The sequence below is a fragment of the Eulemur rufifrons genome, chromosome 1 (genome assembly GCF_041146395.1).
Source record: "Eulemur rufifrons isolate Redbay chromosome 1, OSU_ERuf_1, whole genome shotgun sequence".
Taxonomy (NCBI): Eukaryota; Metazoa; Chordata; class Mammalia; order Primates; family Lemuridae; genus Eulemur; species Eulemur rufifrons.
The window spans coordinates 12,720,650-12,740,327 of NC_090983.1; the positions used below are offsets into that span (position 1 = coordinate 12,720,650).

General features: G+C 38.9%; 1 protein-coding gene across 1 annotated transcript; it reads left to right on the forward strand.

Moving 5' to 3' along the window:
• The first annotated feature begins 2,211 nt into the window (after positions 1-2,211).
• On the forward strand, positions 2,212-13,882 carry CCDC195 (coiled-coil domain containing 195). The gene is made up of 3 exons (XM_069466746.1): positions 2,212-2,859; positions 8,787-9,033; positions 13,476-13,882. The coding sequence occupies exons 1-3, from the start codon at positions 2,619-2,621 to the stop codon at positions 13,597-13,599; spliced, it is 612 nt and encodes a 203-aa protein (XP_069322847.1). The 5' UTR covers positions 2,212-2,618; the 3' UTR covers positions 13,600-13,882.
• Positions 13,883-19,678: the final 5,796 nt, after the last annotated feature.

Consider the following 19,678-nt stretch of genomic DNA (forward strand, 5'->3'; position numbering starts at 1 on the left):
GGCAGTACATGGGCAACGTATGTAACCTGAAATTCTGTATCCCCCATAATAAGATGAAATAAAAAAAAAAGTACTGTGTAGCATACATCCTTTTATAAAAATTTTCATATGCAATTCCATTTTTAGGTAAAGTCTAGAAGGTAGAATTTAAAGTTTACAGTTAAGAATTTGGTTTATTTCTTTTTAAATTTGTTCAATATAAAGAACTTTTCAAATACCTTCAATACTTATTACTAAATTGTTTATCTAAAAAAAAGACTTGTCAATTAATTGTTTTGCATTAACTTTATTTTTCAAAATCTTTGCTAACTTCTTAGACCCCTCCAAAAAATTTTTCATTGTTTTAATCTGCAAAATTACTATGAGGTTGGGATTTTTGCACAATTTTTGCCATTTTTATTCCTCTAGGAATTGTCTAACTTTGTCCTGCCTGCAAATTCATCAATATTTGCTGTTTTCATCATAACTTCCTACTGTATTAGAAAAATCTAATAAGGCAAGTCCCCAATAATCACTCTTCACTTTCCAATACTTCATAACAATTATTTCCAGATGACCTTTATAATGATGTCATCAATTGTTCTTGTTGTTGTTAAATCCTATTGAGATTTTGATTGGGCTTTCAATAAACCTAAATTGGAAGTTCAGTTAAGACTTCTTTAAAATATCCAGCCTTCTTTTCAAGAACACAGTTTCCAGTTCCTTAACTTTTCTTTTATATCTCAGTAAAATGCTAGATATTTTTATTAAAACAAGGATTCAACATGTTGCATAGTGTTTCCAAAGAGAAGAGCTAAGACCAAGCTGCATGGACCAATTTTTGGTCAATGTAAATAATTTTAGTTAAAAAGCAATACACAAAAATGATAAATGCTTGAGGCGATGGATACCCCAGTTACCCTAATTTGATCACTACACATTGTATGCTTGTATCAGAATATCGCAGGTATCCCATAAACGTGTACTACTATTACATATTCATAACAATAAAAAATTTTTAAATATCTGATGAGGTGGGTACAATTCTGGAGGACACAGCATAGATAAATGTTGAGGATATAAACTCTCGAGTCAGACTACCTGTGTTCATTATCCCTGACCTTGGGCAAGTCTCCTAACTTTTGTGCCTATTTCCTCTGCTATAAAATGGGGATAATAATACCACCCGTCTCATTTATGAGTATTTAAAAAAAAAAAGCAAGTGGCATACTTTGGTAGGAGGAAGACTCTCCTATAAGAGAAGTACTCAAAAGATAGGGTCAATGATCTGTTGAAGCCTGACAGGGGAGCAGACTGGAAGACCTGTACCATCTTGTCTTACTCCATATTCCGTATTTCTACAGTCCACTTCAGGACCCTCTAGACTGCCTGGCATGTGAATGCTTACTAAAATTCATTTAAATGCAAATAGAAATTATATATCACAACAGCCTCATTATTTTTGTAGATTGACCTTTTAGTAAGTATAGCCTAAGATTTGAACATATAAAATACATTTGTATGAATAAAAAAGCAATAATACTTTCTCTAATTCCTCCTATCTGCAACCTTGGACCAATCAACAAATATTTATTAGAATGGGCAAAAAACATCGATATATACTACATAGAAAACAGAAACGAATGCGCAGGGAAAACTATCACCATGAAAAGTTTTCTCATTCTTTTCACCCTATTGCAAAAGACCATTTATGTTTAAACATTAACTGAATTTCCAAACAGATACTCCTATCAGGGTGTATGCTATTTAAGATTCGTACTTTTCATTTCCTCACAAAGAAACCTCTTCAGGAAACAGGTAATGAAAGCTCTGCTGAATGTCTTTCTCATTCAAGATTAATGTTCGGACTGTATCTTCTTACATTCCCAAAATATCCCTCAGCAGCCTCTGCCCAGGCAAACATCCTAGAACCAAATAAGAGCAAAATGCTTACAAGACAGCAACCTGCTGAGAAGTGACTGATGATATATGGTCCTTCCTTGACCTTGCTTAAGGGATTTAGGCATAATTTTCAGCATCATATTTAAATATTATCCCTGAAGTTCTTATGACCCTTTGTGACGAATGTTACCGTTCCCTAATCGATTGGTGCCAAAATTAATAATTTACCAAAAAAGTACAGAAGTACGACATATTTTACATTGAAGACACAGCATAATTCTTATGTATCAGTTTTGATGTACTTGTGGCAGTTGATGATCCTGTGAAACATCTGATCCCAGGAGTGTCAACGGAAAAAAACTGGCTGCTGTGACGGTGAGTTCATGATGGAAACAAGAAACTCTGTTGTCCCTCAATGGAAATTTCTGGAGTGTTCTCTTCTCCTCTAACACAAAGCAATATTCTAAAACTGTGGATTGATATGAAATGAAAGATAGAAAGAAAAGCTCTGTTCTGAAAAACAAAACCCAGAATGAATAAGTCATGGAGATCCTTTACCTCCCCTGACAGCCTAACACCCAGGCGCTGAGAGATGGGACAAAGAGTGACATCTATTGTTCAGAAAGGTTTATGGGCAGGATCAACCAGACCCACGAAGCAGATTGTGCATTTGGCCCATGAGCAAAAGGTGACCTGTCTCCCCAGGAGGAGCGCACCAGCGCCACCGAGAAGGAGCGATGGAGGCTCCTAACATACAGCTCCTGAGAGTGATCCGGGAATTGCGGGCAGAGATCAACACACTGGAGAAAGAGAATCAAGCCCTCCGGCTGAAACTGACCTCAAGTAATCAGAGAGCCTCGGGCTCAGGGGGAGAATCAGGAGATGAAAGGGAAGAAGAAGCACCTGAACATTCCCCAGCAACGCTTCCTGGGGCCGTTTCCACTGACTCAGCAGTGCCAGCTGTGCGGGAACACCAAGGTACTGCCGCCCATCACTCTTCTGGGCTGTGCCCATCTTTGCAAATAGGTCCTTATAGTAGGCTCATTGTGCCCAGCAAATAACTGCAGAGTTTGGTAATAACAGGGATGGGTTTCATCCTTTCCTCCTGGTAGATTAGCTTTGAATCCCTAGACAAATATTTCTTTAGCATCTTCAAGCAACATATTTTAGCAACATTAAAACTACTTCCATATATAAGAATGACAGGTTTGTGGAAGTCAGTCACATGAGTAACAATGTGGGCCGGGCGTGGTGGTTCATGCCCGTAATCCTAGCACTTTGGGAAGCCAAGGCGGGAGGATCGCTTGAGGACAGGAGTTCGAGACCAGCCTGAGCAACATGGTGAGACCCTGTCTCTGCAAAAAATTAAATTAGCCGGGGGGTGGTGGCATGCACCTGTAGTCCCAGGTACTCGGGAGGCTGAGGTAGGGGGAATCACTTGAGCCCAGGAGTTTAAGGCTGCAGTGAGCTATGATTGGGCCACTGTACCGCAGGCAGCCTGGGTGACAGAGAAAGACCATATCTCTAAAAAAAACAAAGAAGAAAGAAAAGAACAATGTGTTTTTTCCTCTTTGACTTTAAACATTGAAATGCTGCATAATAGAACACTGGCCATGTACGTGTCAGATGTAACACTCACTTATTAAGCTGGAACAGCACCGCCCGATAGGTGACCGTGTGGGTATCAGAGTCAGACAGATATGCTTGGCAGTGATTTGTCACCCAGTCACTTGAGTCTGAGGTAGTTACTAAACCTCTTTAATCTTTGTTTTCCTCATCTGGAAGTGTGTAGTACCTATCTCACCTGGTTATGAGGATTAACTGCAGTAATATGAACTAAGTGCTTAGTATTGCACCTGGCAAATGCACAACAAATGGCAGAGATTGTTTCTTATCCGTGTTTTATAAAGAACCTTACTGTCCTATATGAATGTATGTTGCACATAATTCAAGCTACTACACAGATTGAAGACTTCAAGATGCAGCGTCAATGCTTGATATATTCTAAAAATCAAATCTCCTCCCTTTTACGGGAATGAATTTTTTTTTTTTTTTTTTTGAGACAGAGTCTCACTCTGTTGCCCAGGCTAGAGTGAGTGCCGTGGCGTCAGCCTAGCTCACAGCAACCTCAAACTCCTGAGCTCAAGCGATCCTCCTGTCTCAGCCTCCCGAGTAGCTGGGACTACAGGCATGAGCCACCATGCCCGGCTAATTTTTTCTATATATATTTTTAGCTGTCCATATAATTTCTTTCTATTTTTAGTAGAGGTGGGGTCTCGCTCTTGCTCAGGCTGGTCTCGAACTCCTGAGCTCAAACGATCCGCCCACCTCGGCCTCCCAGAGAGCTAGGATTACAGGCGTGAGCCACCGCGCCCGGCCAAATTTTTTTTTTTTTTTTTTTTTAAGAAGAAATCTCACTCTGTCGCCCCAGCTAGAGTGCAGTGGAGTCCTAGCTCACTGCAACCTCAGGCTCCTGGATTCAAGTGATCCTTCTGCCCTAGCCTCCCGTGTAGCTAGGACTACAGGCACATGCCACCACACCTAGCTAATTTTTCCTATTTTTAGTAGAAACGAGGTCTCGCTCTTGCTCAGGCTAGTCTCAAACTCCTGAGCTCTAGGGATCCTCCTGCCTCGGCCTCCCAGAGTGCTAGGATTACAGGCGTGAGCCACCATGCTGGCCTGGGAAAGACTTTTCACTGTGAAGGTTATGCACAAGGTCAGAAATCAACAGAGCAAGAAACACATTCTTCATTTAAATTGTCAGTACTTGCCTAAATACAACATATTCCAAAAAATGGATATACATAATTAAATACTCAAAACTCATCATCTGTCAAAGGCTTCAGGCAATACCATTTAGAGGTTCTGAACAGTTTGACAATGGAACAGGTCGTATTTACCAATTGGTTCTCTGAGATGCCTCTCTCTAGTGTGGGACCCTCAAAGCTGAGAACAAAGTCTTTTCTCTTTTTGTAAATCCAACTCTAAATCTGAGTAGCTCCGTGTGCTGGTTATTGAATAAAACTGTAAAAGAGCAACCTATAAGGAGGTTAGACATTTTCCTGATTGAAAAAAAAAAATATGGACATTTGTAATCTATCTTTACTCCAGGGTTTCTCAGCCTCTGCACTATTGACATTTGAGACTGAATAATTCTTTATTGTGGAGATCGGTCTTGGGCATTGTAGGATGTTTAGCAGCTTCTCTGGCCTCTAAACACTAGATGCTGTAGTACCCACCCCTCCCTCTCCAGTTATGTCCAGTTATGACCATCAAAAATGCTCCCAGACATTGCCAAATGTTGCCTGGGGGACAAAATCACACACACATACCACCTGCCCCGTTGAAAATCACCACCTTCCTCCAAAGGTAAACAACACTCCTTCAAATCTATTTTCTATGATCGTAATAAGAAAGTAAGTTGGGTCTTAGTATATCTCTGCCCTATTTTAAAACAAGTATTTCACTTGTTCAAAGAACAAAAAGTATTGCTCTTTCAGCTCTCAGCATCCAAATATCCTCAAGCTTAGAGGAGGTTAAAATATTAACAAGAGCTACACACACAATCGATATCATACTTCTCCAGCATATGGGTGGTAACTTCCAACACGAGTGTTAGCATTAAGTGTGAAAAGGACCGGTGAAAAACATTCGATGAAATTTGGGGAACACATGCTAGTTGCACAATAAAACACAAAAAGAAAAATGTGATTTAAATTTGTGCTGGGGAGCCCAGTTGAATTACTTTAAATGATATCTATCTGTTTCTTATATGTCATATGCTGTTACAAGGGCAAACTGCATAAGTAGGAAGAACATTGGCCTGAGCATGAAGCACCAGGGTTATATTACCATTTTTGTAAGAGTTGTTCAACATTGGGCAGATCACATAAAATTTCTGATCTTGACAACCTCATGTAAAAATGAATGGATCGGGCGAAATGTCTTCCAAGGCCTATTCCAACTGCAAAATTCTATGATTCTATGAATGTAACATGCTCTTCATCTGTAAAATGGGGACAGTGACAGTGACAGAATCTATTAATATCTCATAGGGCTGTTGAGAGGATTAAATGAGATAGTGCAAGTGAGACGCAATGTAAGTTATTCACAGTAGTTGTCACGGTATCACTGGATATCTCAGAAAAATATTATTATTTGACTTGACCATAACTGCTTACTAGTATTATTAATAATATATCATCAACATCGGCCGGGCGCGGTGGCTCACGCCTGTAATCCTAGCACTCTGGGAGGCCGAGGCGGGTGGATCGCTCAAGGTCAGGAGTTCGAGACCAGCCTGAGCGAGACCCCGTCTCTACTAAAAATAGAAAGACATTATATGGACAACTAAAAATCTATATAGAAAAAATTAGCCGGGCATGGTGGCGCATGCCTGTAGTCCCAGCTACTCGGGAGGCTGAGGCAGTAGGATCGCTTAAGCCGAGGAGTTTGAGGTTGCTGTGAGCTAGGCTGACGCCACGGCACTCACTCTAGCCTGGGCAACAAAGTGAGACTCTGTCTCAACAAAAAAAAAAAAAAAAAAAAAAAAAAAAATAATATATCATCAACATCAATTGAATCATAGAAATCCCAGAAAGGAACTTTAGAGATTATCCAGTAGAAACTCCCTTACTTTACAGCTAAGAAAACAAAACCCAGAGAGATTAAGCAATTTATCCTATCCTTTTTGGAAAAAAAAAATCTGTTTTTTGAGAAGCAACGATGTGGAATCAGGAGTATGAGTCTCACTTTAAGAAAGGGAACAGTTGGAGAGAACCTGGAAGCGAATCACTCAGCACTACAAGTTCTTCCATTTGTTGTATGCGTAGGGAGACAAAATGAGGCTTTCTGAGAGTGGAGAAGCCTGCTTCCCCTCCAGTCACCTGAGGACACAGAGCTGTGCTACAGCTCAGGGACACAGCTGCTTGGTGATAAAATATAATGAGAATGCAGAGCGCCTGCTCAGAATGAATCCTTGTTGGATAAATGCTCATGGAAACATCTGCAATAGTGCAGAAGTATTTGGTAGATATGAAATCTAGCCAGTGCTTCCAGGGATTTTCCCCCACCTCTCCTGCCCTGTGCAACCTCGCCCTGGGACTATTAGGGAAGAGGCAGTTTGCTGCAGGGAAGATAAAAGAAACAAGTCTTCACAGGTAACCCCCGGCATTGCTGGACCTCTGATTCTCTTCAATCTGCTCATATTCTTTGCTGGCAAATAAACTGCATTTGACAGTGATCCTTGAAATTGTCCTAAGGATCCTGTGATGCTGTGTTGAATATCTTTTCCCTTTTGTTAATAAGAAACTAAAAGATACAGACTATCTGTTACCCAGGGAGATGAACAAAGAGCCTTTTTGCTAATCAGTCCCACATTAAGTGTTGGTCCCAAATAAGAACAAACTTAACTTTGATCATCAGTGTAATTTCCTCTGTTGTGTTTTCCTATGATTCAGTATCAAGAGATTGTTTTATAATCCTTTTAAACAGAAACTTACAAATCTGTTTTTAGATAATTATAAAAGTTATATACCATGGCCAAAGGGAGCATTTAAAGATAACTTATGAATAGTAATTTGCAGCTAAGCACTTCAGATAGATTTGAATTTAAACTCCCCCCAGACTCTTGCCTACAATTCAGTCTTCTGTTCTTCCAAACTATACAAAGCCAAGGCAGCCTCCACTTTTTGCAATAGTCACAATAATTTTGTCCGCTTTCAGCGGAAGTGCGCAGTCAACACAAATAAGAAGTAATTGTGCTTTGGTCACTCTCAAAAACCTCACCACAACACAGGGCTTTTATACACCTCCACGCTGGTGAATGGCAAAGCTGCGGTGCGAAAGAGTAAAGACTCCACAAACATTCATAAAGTGCTCCAGAAAATGAAAACCAACCATGACGTCAGCATCAGCCTCCTGGGTAAGAGCTGGATGTCCAAGTAGAGTCTGACAGGCCCAGGTCACGGAGCTAGCACAGTGTTAGAGATGGGGTTCAGACATACCCACCCCCCACAATTAAGCTCTTTTAATCAAGGTGCTTTAGTTACAAAGAACAGAGATTTGATTGACCTCAAGGAAAGAGTTTATTGGAAGACCCTTACGAACAGGAACTGAATGGGAAGCCCTCAGAAATTAAAGCCATGAATCTCTCCATCTGTCGCAGGAGCCACTCCAATGTCCCACACACAGCATCTTTGCTCCTTGCCAGGGGTCCTGTTTGCTTTCATCTCCCATCCAACAGGCTTCCTCATAGTGACTGTCCCAACTAAAGCCAAGACTTGCAATCACAGGCCCGTTAGCAGTGACCAGTTAAATTACTGTGGCCATTGAGCTGACCAGACACTGTGGACAAGCCAGTTCTTCTAGAATTACGAGTGAGGAGGCCATCAAGAACTGGTATCTCTAGAAGATTCATGTTCTTCGAACTTTAAGGTCTTGTTTTATCATCTATATATGTCTAGGTCCCTGTTCTGATGCTGTGTACTTGCAAAGGTCTTCCCTAACCACACAATTGAAATAGCCTCCAAAGCCCTTCCTGTGTCTGTCTGTGTGCCCTTGTCCTCATCAGCCTTATTTGCCTTCCTAGAATTTATTACTACCTGAATTATATCACATATTATTTGTTTATTGCCTGTCTTCCACATGAAAAGGTAAGTTCCACACAGGCAAGAATTATATGCTGTTCACTACTATATCCCCATCTCTTAAAAAACGCCTACCACGTGGCCGGCACTCAATTAATATTTGTAAAGTAAATCAATGAATAGATATCTTTTATGCAAAAAAAGTAACCAAAAACAATAGTTTAGTTAGTTTCAGTAAAGTACTAGCATCATAATTTTCCATTAGGGCTGTCATTAAGGGTAGAATTTTTTTAAGTTGAATCTTTGTCTTTTATACAGGCAATATCATGATTGTTAGACGCTATTCCATTTCCTCATCAGTTCATTCACCTGCTGTAAATGATCCCTGGAAAGCTGGGAAAAGACATCCAAATGGCAGAATTCTAGAAGCTCAGGGAACACTTAAATCACTGGCATGTTCTTCAATCAAGAAACAAGACAATGAAAAAGAGATGTTTGCAGCAGATTCTGTTGCCAGCAACAGTCCCAGCCAAAGAGCTTCTCCTGAACATGTTTTTGGTTGCAGGTAATGTACCATATGCCTCGGGTTAGTTTTATAGGCACGTGCTGAGATAGTGCCTGAGACATTCCCCTGGATAAGCAAAGTCTCATCTAGTGGAGGAAACAAAACCAAACAGCATATGAGATCAAAATAATTTCCATCTCCCTTATGTCCATTTTGGGGATCAAAAGAAACAAATTTATTTGAGGTCAAATGGCACCCTCTAGTAGATGTCTCTAACAAGTGGAAAACGGCGTTAATTCATTTATTCATCAAGCATTTATGATCATACTCTGAGCTAGGGCTGGCGATACCAGATTCAACAAAAAGAAGCCATTGCATTTAGAGACAAAGACACACATGTAAACCGACCACTACAAGAAAGTGTGTCTCAGGGAGAAGGCACAGTTACTCTAAGAGCTGAATGCAGAATTCCTCTCAGAAAGGGAACAGTTCCTATGGAGGCAGGTGCTGTAATGGGCTTTAGAGAAGATAAAAAAAAAAAAATTAAAAAAAAAAGGACCCTTTAGGAATAACCTAAAAGGGCCAAGAGACAAAGGGAAAACTAACCTGTTCTCTAAAATGCATGAATTGGTATGAAGGGATTTAGGAGCAGCCTGAGGACCAGAGGGATGTGAGGCAACAGCTGAGAGACAGACTGGGGAGGTCTTTAAGAGGCAACGTGGCCAGTGGCCCCTGTGGAGGGTAGAGTCGGGGCCTATGTCAGGGCAAGATCACCTAACATTCTGTGTAACTTACCTGTACTGCTGCCCTGTAGTGTGGCCTCCTCTCCCCCACACACTGCATGACTACTTTCCAACTCCCGCTCAGGCCTAACTCTTTAGCAACGTGTGTGTACATTTGTCTTGCATGAGAAGGAGGAGGAAAATCAAGGAAAGGGGGCCTGGGTTCCATGATTAGCTTATGACAGGGAAGAGCAAGTGGAAAAATAGAGTTGTTAAGCGAGTCAGTGAGTCATCTGAATCAGCAGTGGCAGGAAATCAAATCAGGAGTAACCATCAGTAACAGGCCTGCAGGAGTGCTCACAGATACTGGAACGACTGGACTTCCCACAGGATGTGGGATACAGAGGTTGAGCCAGTTTTGTTTGAATCTCAAGACACAGGATGAAAACTGTGTTTCACTTGTGCAAAGTTCTAAGAACAGAGGGAGAAACCTGAGTCACAAAGGACAGCTGGATTTAGTCAGGCAACGAAAAATGGAAAGGTCATCCCAAGTAAAATGAAACAGACATGAGACCAGAAGAAACCATGACTTGGAGAGAAGGGAATGAGGGTGGAGAAGTGAGCAGGACCCGTCATAAAAGGCCTTTCTTAGAATGCTAAGGAGTATGTGCATCATCTTGTAATTATTGGAAAGCTAGTCAAAAAAAGTCTTTTACAAATTTTCAAAATGCAGAAATATTCAGAAACTAATGTTACAAACACTAATGTGTTCCTCCGCAAAAGTTTTGCCCTATTTGCTTCAGATATTTTCATACATAAAAAATATCAATAAAATGTTTGTAATAAAGAAGAAGGTCTTATATTTCTTCATCCCATCCTCTCCAGCAGCAAGTGCCTTCATGAATTTGGTTTCTATCTTTTCAGCCTAGGTTTGTATACTTTTATTACATACATTCATTCATTCAGCAAATACATTATTGAGAGTGTACCGCATGCTGAGCAGGGATCTAGGCCCGGCGGATATAGCAGGAAACAAAATTGTCACAAGTCCCTGCCCGGGTGGAGCTTATTTCTTTGTAACATAATAATCAATAAATATGAAAACACATAGAGTTTATATTACCTTAGATGCTGTGAAGTACTAAAGAGAACAATGAAGCAATGCAAAGGGAAAGAAGAGTCAGGGGAGGAAGCATTGTTGAAACGCCTGATACCATGGCCAGAAACTGCCTGAGAGAGAGAGAGAGAGAGAGAGAGAGAGAGAGGAGTCCCTAACTGCTGAGGGAACAACCCTCCAGGCATTAAGAACAGCAAATGCAAAAGACCCAGGTGGGAGCACAACTGGTGTGTTGCTCTTCCAGCAACTCAGGATTTTATTCTAAGTGAATAGGGAGGTGTAACATCCTCTTTTCATTGTAAAAAAAAAAAAAAAAAAGATCATGTCGGGAGCCCTGCTGTGAAAAGACTGTAAGTGAACAATACCGACAACAAGGAGACCAGACTGAAGGCTATAAAATAATCTAGGCGAGAGGTGATCATTTCTTGGCCAGAGGTGCTAACAGTGGATGTGGTTTCTTAATATGTTTTGAAGGTGGAGCCAACAAGATTTGTTTACAGAGCAAATGTGGATATGCAAACAAGAAATGAACACCCAATCATTGGGTTCCAGTGGCCATGTGTCTTCAAAGAAGGAAGACGAGAAAGACAGAAATGTGTCTTTTACCCTTAAAATTATATCTATATATCTCCAGTTTTATAAAAGTACTAAACATTCATTGTAAAAAAAAAAAAAAAAAAAAAAAAGCAAAAACCTTGCAAATTACAAAATATAAATGCAGTATACAAGGTAGCAAGGACAAAAAGGAAAATCCTCCATAATCCAACTCCTGAATGACTACTATTTAGATTTCGACGGGTATTTTGTGTCTACATATTTTGAAATTCTACAGCATATATACTATAATGTTTTATTTTTTGCACTTAAACCATCACATGCTCACAGACCTACAATGGTAACTGAGAATTAGAGTGCTGTTAGTTTTTCCATTTCAGCTTATGTTATTTTCTATGACAATTCAGGAACCTAGCCAGCGTTTATAATGTATTATTTTTCTGAAGCAGAATGTTTTCCAACTTCCCAGCTGCCAACTAATAAACTATTTAGAACACAATCCATTTCTAATGTGGAAGTTAATTAGAAAAATTGAGCCAATTGCAGGATTATATTTAAAAAAAAGAAAGTCAGTGTTGGCTTAAAATCAATGGCTGTATTGGCATAAAATCCACTAGATTCAGATAACTATTGAGTAAAAATTGTGTATTTTTTAATTTTTATTTTGTCTTTTATATTCTCAAGAATTAATTAGTAAAGTAACATGTCATGACATTATTCCTCTGATGTTTAGGAAATTATTTACTTACTAACAGCTTCCAAAGAATTTTACAGAAATTTATCAAGAACCAATTTGTTTGAACTGGCTTTTAAATCATATCAGATATCGCACCTAATTTGCTTGTGAACTTTTCCATTATTATACCAAGAAAGCATTTTACAGAATAATGTCAACGTTGATATCTTTAAGAATCAAAGCTCTCCAGAAACTAGAGATATGATTTTCATTTTTCCTTAACTTTGACATAGAAATCCAATATTTTCCTCCTGTGTTTAAAAAAAAATCTCAGGCTGTTGACAAGATTAGGAACAAGGATCCCTATAAACAGTTAAAATTAGAAATGTTATTTTATTTAGTTTACTGATAGAAGAAACCAAATACATCACAATAAATATATGATCTCCTTTTCAAACTCAATGTGGTTAAGAAGGCAGCCTCTGGGATCAGACGGCTAAAATCCCATCTCCATCATTTACAAATAATGTGGCCTTGGAAAATGCTATTAGGGTGCAGTACTTCACTCCTCCGTAAAACGGGAATCATAACAGCAGTTGCCCCATAATTGTGAAGAATCAGTGAGATAGTGGAGTGAATGCTTACCAAGTGGCCGTGGTTATTACCATTGTTTTACGGATCCCAGCACATGGAGGTACTGCCCTGCCTTCCTCCCAGAAGAGGGTGTGGATGTGTTTTCTGAGATACAGGCCACCAAATGCCATTCAGTGAAATTATGACCTTATCTACCAAAAAAAAAAAGGAGAACAAAATTGAAGAAAAGGCAATCAATTTATATGCTGTTCTCTAGACTGATTCCTAAGAGCAGTTTCTCTTGGTTTATGTCATAATTCTATATAACAACTTTGGAAATAAAAGAAGTGAGCAAAATGAAAGATATAATCCTTCAGATAACACTGGGCCATTGCTCTTACTCCTTTGTTCCCTTTATTGTTCAGGCATGATGGATATTCAGTTAATTCACAGCCAAAAGGAACAGATTTATCTGGATTATAAAATAACTGCCTCAAATTTCTGCTTCATTTCAGCTGAAGAGATTTGATGTGAGAGACTCTTTACCTAAGAGTGAGATAGTCTTCAACTCTAAACTTCAGGCTCATAATCAATCCTCAGACATCCAGATCCTCCCTCAACAGATTTGCATTTTTCTTTTATCAGCACTATTCCTTGGGCTTAATTAAAAGGTCAATTCCAATATATATTCTTACATTATTGTTGAGCAACTTAACAATGAAAAGGATTATGATACATTTTAAATGAACTTTTAACACTGTAGCCAGTATGTGGTGATTGGGGGGAAAAAAAATAAATGTTCTGTATAAAATCTCACTAAAAAGTCTTATTTTTCTTCCCCTTATTTTGCTTCCTGTAGGGACAAGATAAAGACAGTCAGTTTCCTGTTACCCAAGGACATGACTTCACATTCCAAAAATTCCAGTTCTTTGAAATACTCACCAAATCAGACCACAAACCAACTAAGTATCATTGCAGAATAGGATGGGTGAGTTGGTGAAATATAAGAAACAGTTGATTCCCAAGAGATGGGAGCACCAAGGTCTAGCCAGGTCCTTCCCTGCAAAGAACTCTAGCAAGAAGTCCAATAAGACACATAAACACTCAATGTCGGGTCAATGGATTTGTTCAGCCAAGGAACAGAAACGATTATTTTTTGTTGTTGCTGAATATTAAGGACTGATGTGTGTGCAGTGGCTGTTGTCTACGCAACATGTGAACATTAAATGTGATTGTGTGCTAAGTGTCCAGTCCAGGGGTGGGGAACCTTTTCATGTTGGAAGCCTGCATTAATTTAGCTATAATCAAATAAGGTCCCATTCAAGGAACTTCAATTAGGTATACTTAAAAATGTACATTATTTTGTAAATATCTAAATACTAGCAGCAGTCAATTTAGCCCTTAATGGCTTACTAATGTTCTAATTGTGCCAGTCAATCTGGGAGGATTATTTCATTAAAACTTATTTTAGTCTTTGGTATTTTAAAACATTCATTTTAAAAATAAAATAAAAATATAAAAAAAGAAAGAAAATGTGTTAAAAATAAAAGGATTTGTTCTGTAAAATTTGGATTCAATCAAAAGGCCACACTTAAAGACCTAGAAGGCCACATGTGGCCTTTAGGTTGCAGGTTCCTGACCCCTGGTCCAGTCTCTATGCTCTGCCATCCACCAGGAAATGCTGCTGCTCACATTATAAGTGTCACCTCCAGACAAAGTGCTAACAAGCCTAGAAAAAAAAATTCTATTTTTGATTAATGGTGTAAAAGCAATAGTGACTATCCTTATAGTTCATTGTGTGTTGACATCTCACTGACAGTAGCTCATTTGGTCTTTACCAGGCTGTGTCACAGGCATGAGCACAAACACAGAAAATCCCCAAAGCCTACGTTATGGACCCAAGAAACTGTGGGCTGGCCAAGAGCAAACACCCTAAACCTGATTGGAAGGGGAGAAAAAAAGTTTCAGATCATCATCACTCAGAGGTTGGAAATTCTCAGAACTCCCCAAATTCCTGAACTTCTTCTAGCCAACAAAATATCTTCCCTTCCTGGTTAATAACAATCACATTTCTGAATCAAATATCCCTTTAAAACAAAGATCTTGCATTAAAAGCACCAGTGTGTTAAAATGCAGATTGCTGGGCCCCACCCCAGACCTACTGGATTAACTAGTAAGATTGGGGAAGGCAGAAAGAAGACCAGAAATTCACATCTGAAGCAAGCTTTCCGAGGTGCTTTCTGCTGTGCAGCTGTGCTTGTGACCCACTATCGTGCATACTAAGAAACATGGCCCTGGGCTCTCCAAACCTGGCACCAAGTTGAAATGGAAGCAGTGATGCAAGGAAAGGATAGGAATGGTCCAAAGTTCCAAACCCTTTCCAAGAAGGGATTTTATGTGAGCTCTTAACGTTGGAGTTAGAAAATAAAAAATAGGCCGGGCGCGGTGGCTCACGCCTGTAATCCTAGCACTCTGGGAGGCCGAGGTGGGCGGATCGTTTGAGCTCAGGAGTTCGAGACCAGCCTGAGCAAGAGCGAGACCCCATCTCTACTAAAAATAGAAAGAAATTATATGGACAGCTAAATATATATATAGAAAAAATTAGCCGGGCATGGTGGCTCGTGCCTGTAGTCCCAGCTACTCGGGAGGCTGAGACAGGAGGATCCCTTGAGCTCAGGAGTTTGAGGTTGCTGTGAGCTAGGCTGACGCCACGGCACTCACTCTAGCCTGGGCAACAGAGTGAGACTCTGTCTCAAAAAAAAAAAAAAAAAAAAAAAAAAAGAAAATAAAAAATAAAAGAATGAACTTTAATAATCACAGGCAGACTCCTAGAAAGGAGACAGATGAAGTAACCAATACCCTGAGGTAAAAGTCACATAATAGGATCAAATGCTTCTTTTATTTATTATATTCATTTAAGATTAACAATATTCTCAACATTATAACAGATGCACAATAGGGCAAGGTTACAATCGGAGGGGAAAGATACAAATGAAATGTGAAAACACATTCATCTGGGGGAATAAAGATGCACATTGAGTAGGTAATTATGCTATTAACCCATGAGAAGGCTGGCATTTAAGTTTATACACAACTATATTCTCTGCATATGTATAAAATGGGGAATTTCACCCTCACATCAGTTAAAAAGAAACATGCTCAAACAACACATTTTTTAACAAAGTAATACATGACAACCATCCAAGTTATAATGTCATAACTGGCAAAGTGATAATGACGAATTATCAGCAGTGCCAAGCTCAATGACTAGTATGTAACTGATATTTCATCTGTGTTCGATGAACTCAACAGTTACATGAGTCTAACAGTGCCCAGTAAAAACTACTGCACCATCAAATCTTAAACTGTGAAATTAAGCCATTTAATATTATGATTAAAGAAACAAAGCTCCATTTCCGTTCTCTGGCTGGCTACAGTGTTTGATGATAAGCCCTATGAGCATATTTTTAAATATAATGATTTGCAAAAAACATGAAATACATCTCAACCATGCACAGATCAATCTATGCCCAAAACTTCTGGTGGTGTGGATGCAACTGGAAGTTAGGAGCTCATATGCCTACCAGGGACAGGCAAGTAACAGAAATCAGTGGGGGGACTCTGGAGAACAGACATGCGTATGCCCCATCTCAGGGGAGTTACTTGCCTTTGTGATGCTACATTGAAAAGTAGACACCGAACTGCCATATGGCCTATTTTTTAAGAGATGTTAAAATCTGGGTTTTTATGCAAAATCTCCTGATTCATAAAAATTGGCAAAGTGTTTAATTTTTTGAAAGCCAAACGCAATATATATATATGGGCCAGATCTAGCCCCTGGGATACCGGATTTCAATTTCTGACTTAAATGAAATTCCTGAACATAGAACAATAAACCGGATCTGGGAAGCTACACTTTGGATAATGGAAAGGGGAGAAGGAAGCCTGAGGGTGGGAACAGAGGATAAGAGGGTGGCACCAAAAGTGAAGTCTACTTGGATAAAAAGACCGAAGTTCTGTATCTTCACAAAAATGTGGCGTAACCCAGAGTCAAGACATATTTGCTCATATAACTGACAAATAATGTGAGAAAGCATGAGCAGATTTTGTTTTAAAGCTTTTTTCATTATACATTTTTATCCATTTTGGCCTTTCCACTTGTACAGAACTCTTGGAGGGAAAATAATGTATAAACAAAACAATCACTCTGGCTGATGTTTCTTCCTTTTAGTGGGGAGAGAAGATTCTAAAATCACAGGATCATAGAATATTCAAGCAAAATTCTAGTCCCAGGTCATAATTTCATAGACTAAGCATAGTTCACAGAGGTTACCTCACTAGCCTGAAGTGACATGGTTAAGTTTGCAAAGGCAACACCAGAATTTCTATCTCCTGCCTCCTCCTGTAAGAGTTTTGTGCTGCCCTCTAACTAGGTGACACTAAGCCAGTCATCAAGTTTAAATATATGTAATTTGAGGCATTCTCAACAAGTGAAGATGATCTCAACTTTCTTCACGTCTAGGGTATTTAAGGATCAACTGACATCACACATGTGGATACACTGCATAAGCACTAAACAAATGAAAGATACTGTTATTTTCTTCCATTCAAAACACAGAATCCCAACATATGCTTAATGTAAGTCAAGGTTGTTAAGTTGATAAAATTTAGATGCAAAACTTTCAGCTGTTGGTTTTTTCTAGTTTTTTTTTTCTAGCTCTTAGTTAAGTTGAAGAATGATCAGCTAATAGATGGACAGCAAGACACTTCCCTAGTGCTTAGTCACACTCTACCTGTAAAAATAGTAAGATGGAAAAGCAAGAGAGAGAGGAGGAAGAGGAGGAAGCCACTCACAATGAATTCTCAGTGGTCAACAACGCTACCAATAACGGCACAAATTAAAAAGCCTGTGGGTGATGAAAGCTGAAGGTTAACAACTGCATTCAATTATTACCAAAGTACACCAACGTCTGCCAGAACTAGAACTAAAGTTCTCCAGAAAGGAATTTGTTCACTCCCGTGAAGTTTGCAAACCCAAATCAGGGAACCACAGCCTTCAGTGTAAAGTGAAGGTGCCAGAGAAGAAAAGGAGGGTTCAGATTTTACAACAAAAGTTCCCAATAAGGTCCATTTATGCAAAGGAAAAATTGAAACGTGCTTAGTTCTGATTGGTCAGTGCAACTGAGTTCTGATTTGTGGACACAGCTGAGCCCTCACTGGCCAAGGCAGGTGAGCTCTGTTTGGTTCAATTGAGCTCTGGGGTTTCAAAGTTGAACAGAGGTGTGGGTTTTCAGAGAATTAAGAGTATGTGTGGGACCTTTAATCAGCAAATGGCTTCTTGACTCTATTTTAAATTTAAGCCCAGTTAGCCACTTAGAATCTGTCTTGAAGGATTGGCTCTGTTGGGTTCACATTTTTTCACAGCTATTTGCTTTCATAAATGGCCTCCTACACATTTCCGTTAACAAATAAGGACATTGAAACAAAGGAAGACTAAACAAATGTGTGCAGGACCAAATGGCAAACTCTGGCAATTTTCCTGGCTCCCCAAGTTCTGTCTGCTCCCATTGCTTTGATCTGCTAATACTCCCTAAGCTGTGAATCTAGAATAAACTTAACCAGAGAAATAGCTGTGTATAGGAACAAGGTGAAACATTATGGAGTTCATTTTATTTCTAGTTTATACCCTAGAAACAGATCTTAGGAACCTCTAAGAATCCCGGAAGGCACAAGCATTGAGCTTGATACATTTTGCCACCAAAATAAAATACAAAATACAGTAGTAGTACCTTCTGATTATGGAAAATACCGTCCAAAGAATTTAAAACATAATGAAACAGTCTGGGAAAGAAAAATCATGTTAATGTGGCCAACAATCTTCAGTCATATTTCTTCCTCAAGAAACTGAGTTCTGCCACCTGCTGCAATACTTCATTTTTAAATATCAATGCAGAAAAATTCACTCATTCAAGCTATGTTTGGAAAGAATATGGTCAGAGAGCACTCCTTCTTATACAGGAATGAATAAAAGACCTATTTCACCTTTAATTTTTCTGTGGTTTCTATCTTTATCATTAGTGCCCCAAGACAGTAAAAATATTTCATGACTACAATAATCTGCTCACAATTAGTTTTCTAAAAGGTGAGAGAAGAAAGAGTGAATTAATTCAGTTTCACACATATATGTTTAATAGTTTGGCATTGTTAAAACTACCTTGAAAAATTGAACATGAAACACCATTCACCCTAAACTCAGAGAAACATGAAATTAGTTCCTACACATTTTTTCCTAAAGATAATTCTCTCTGGAAGTCAGATTTCCAGTCAGAAAATATCTTCTCATTTTTCCTTTTTCTTTCACTAGAATTTCTCCCCATTTTAGTCACTTCAAAATTCTTATACTTGAGATATCTATGTCTGAGAATCAATGAAAAGTCTATACATCACAATGATAAATTCATTCTGTCATCTACTCAATACCATTTTGTGAAAACCATATACACACTCATCTTTCTTAAGAGCATTCTAGGAAATACAACAACCCTCTTCTTTAAGGAGCACAATTATCCATCATGATTTTACTCATTCCTGAAAATTGTCCCCAGTTCTTCTCAGAGTTAATTCCCAAGCCCACACCCTTCCTTCTTTCTTTTCTTCCCTAGGCTTGAAGTTTCTTTTTTTTTATACAGAGTTACTTCAAATCAGGAACTCACTTCCCAGAAAGACAGAAATGCAAGACTTGCTAAGTAGGAGAAAATCTCACTCTCTAAAACACCCAGAAGATGCTTGATTTTTGAAATGCCATTTGTCCAATAAACCCCGTCCTTTAATATAAGAAAACTATTTGGCACTAAAGAGCAAAAGAGTGAATGAATAGCCCAGAAACAAATAATTCTTTGGCCCAGTTGCTATACTATTTAATGCACTAGAAAAAGTAATTTACTAAATGGCTCATAATCACATGTAACAGTTAAGTGGGCATCTAAGAAGTTAGCCAATTATTCCCTTCCTAATTATATTATCTTATGTATCATGTAGATGATTTTATATTGTCCACTAAAA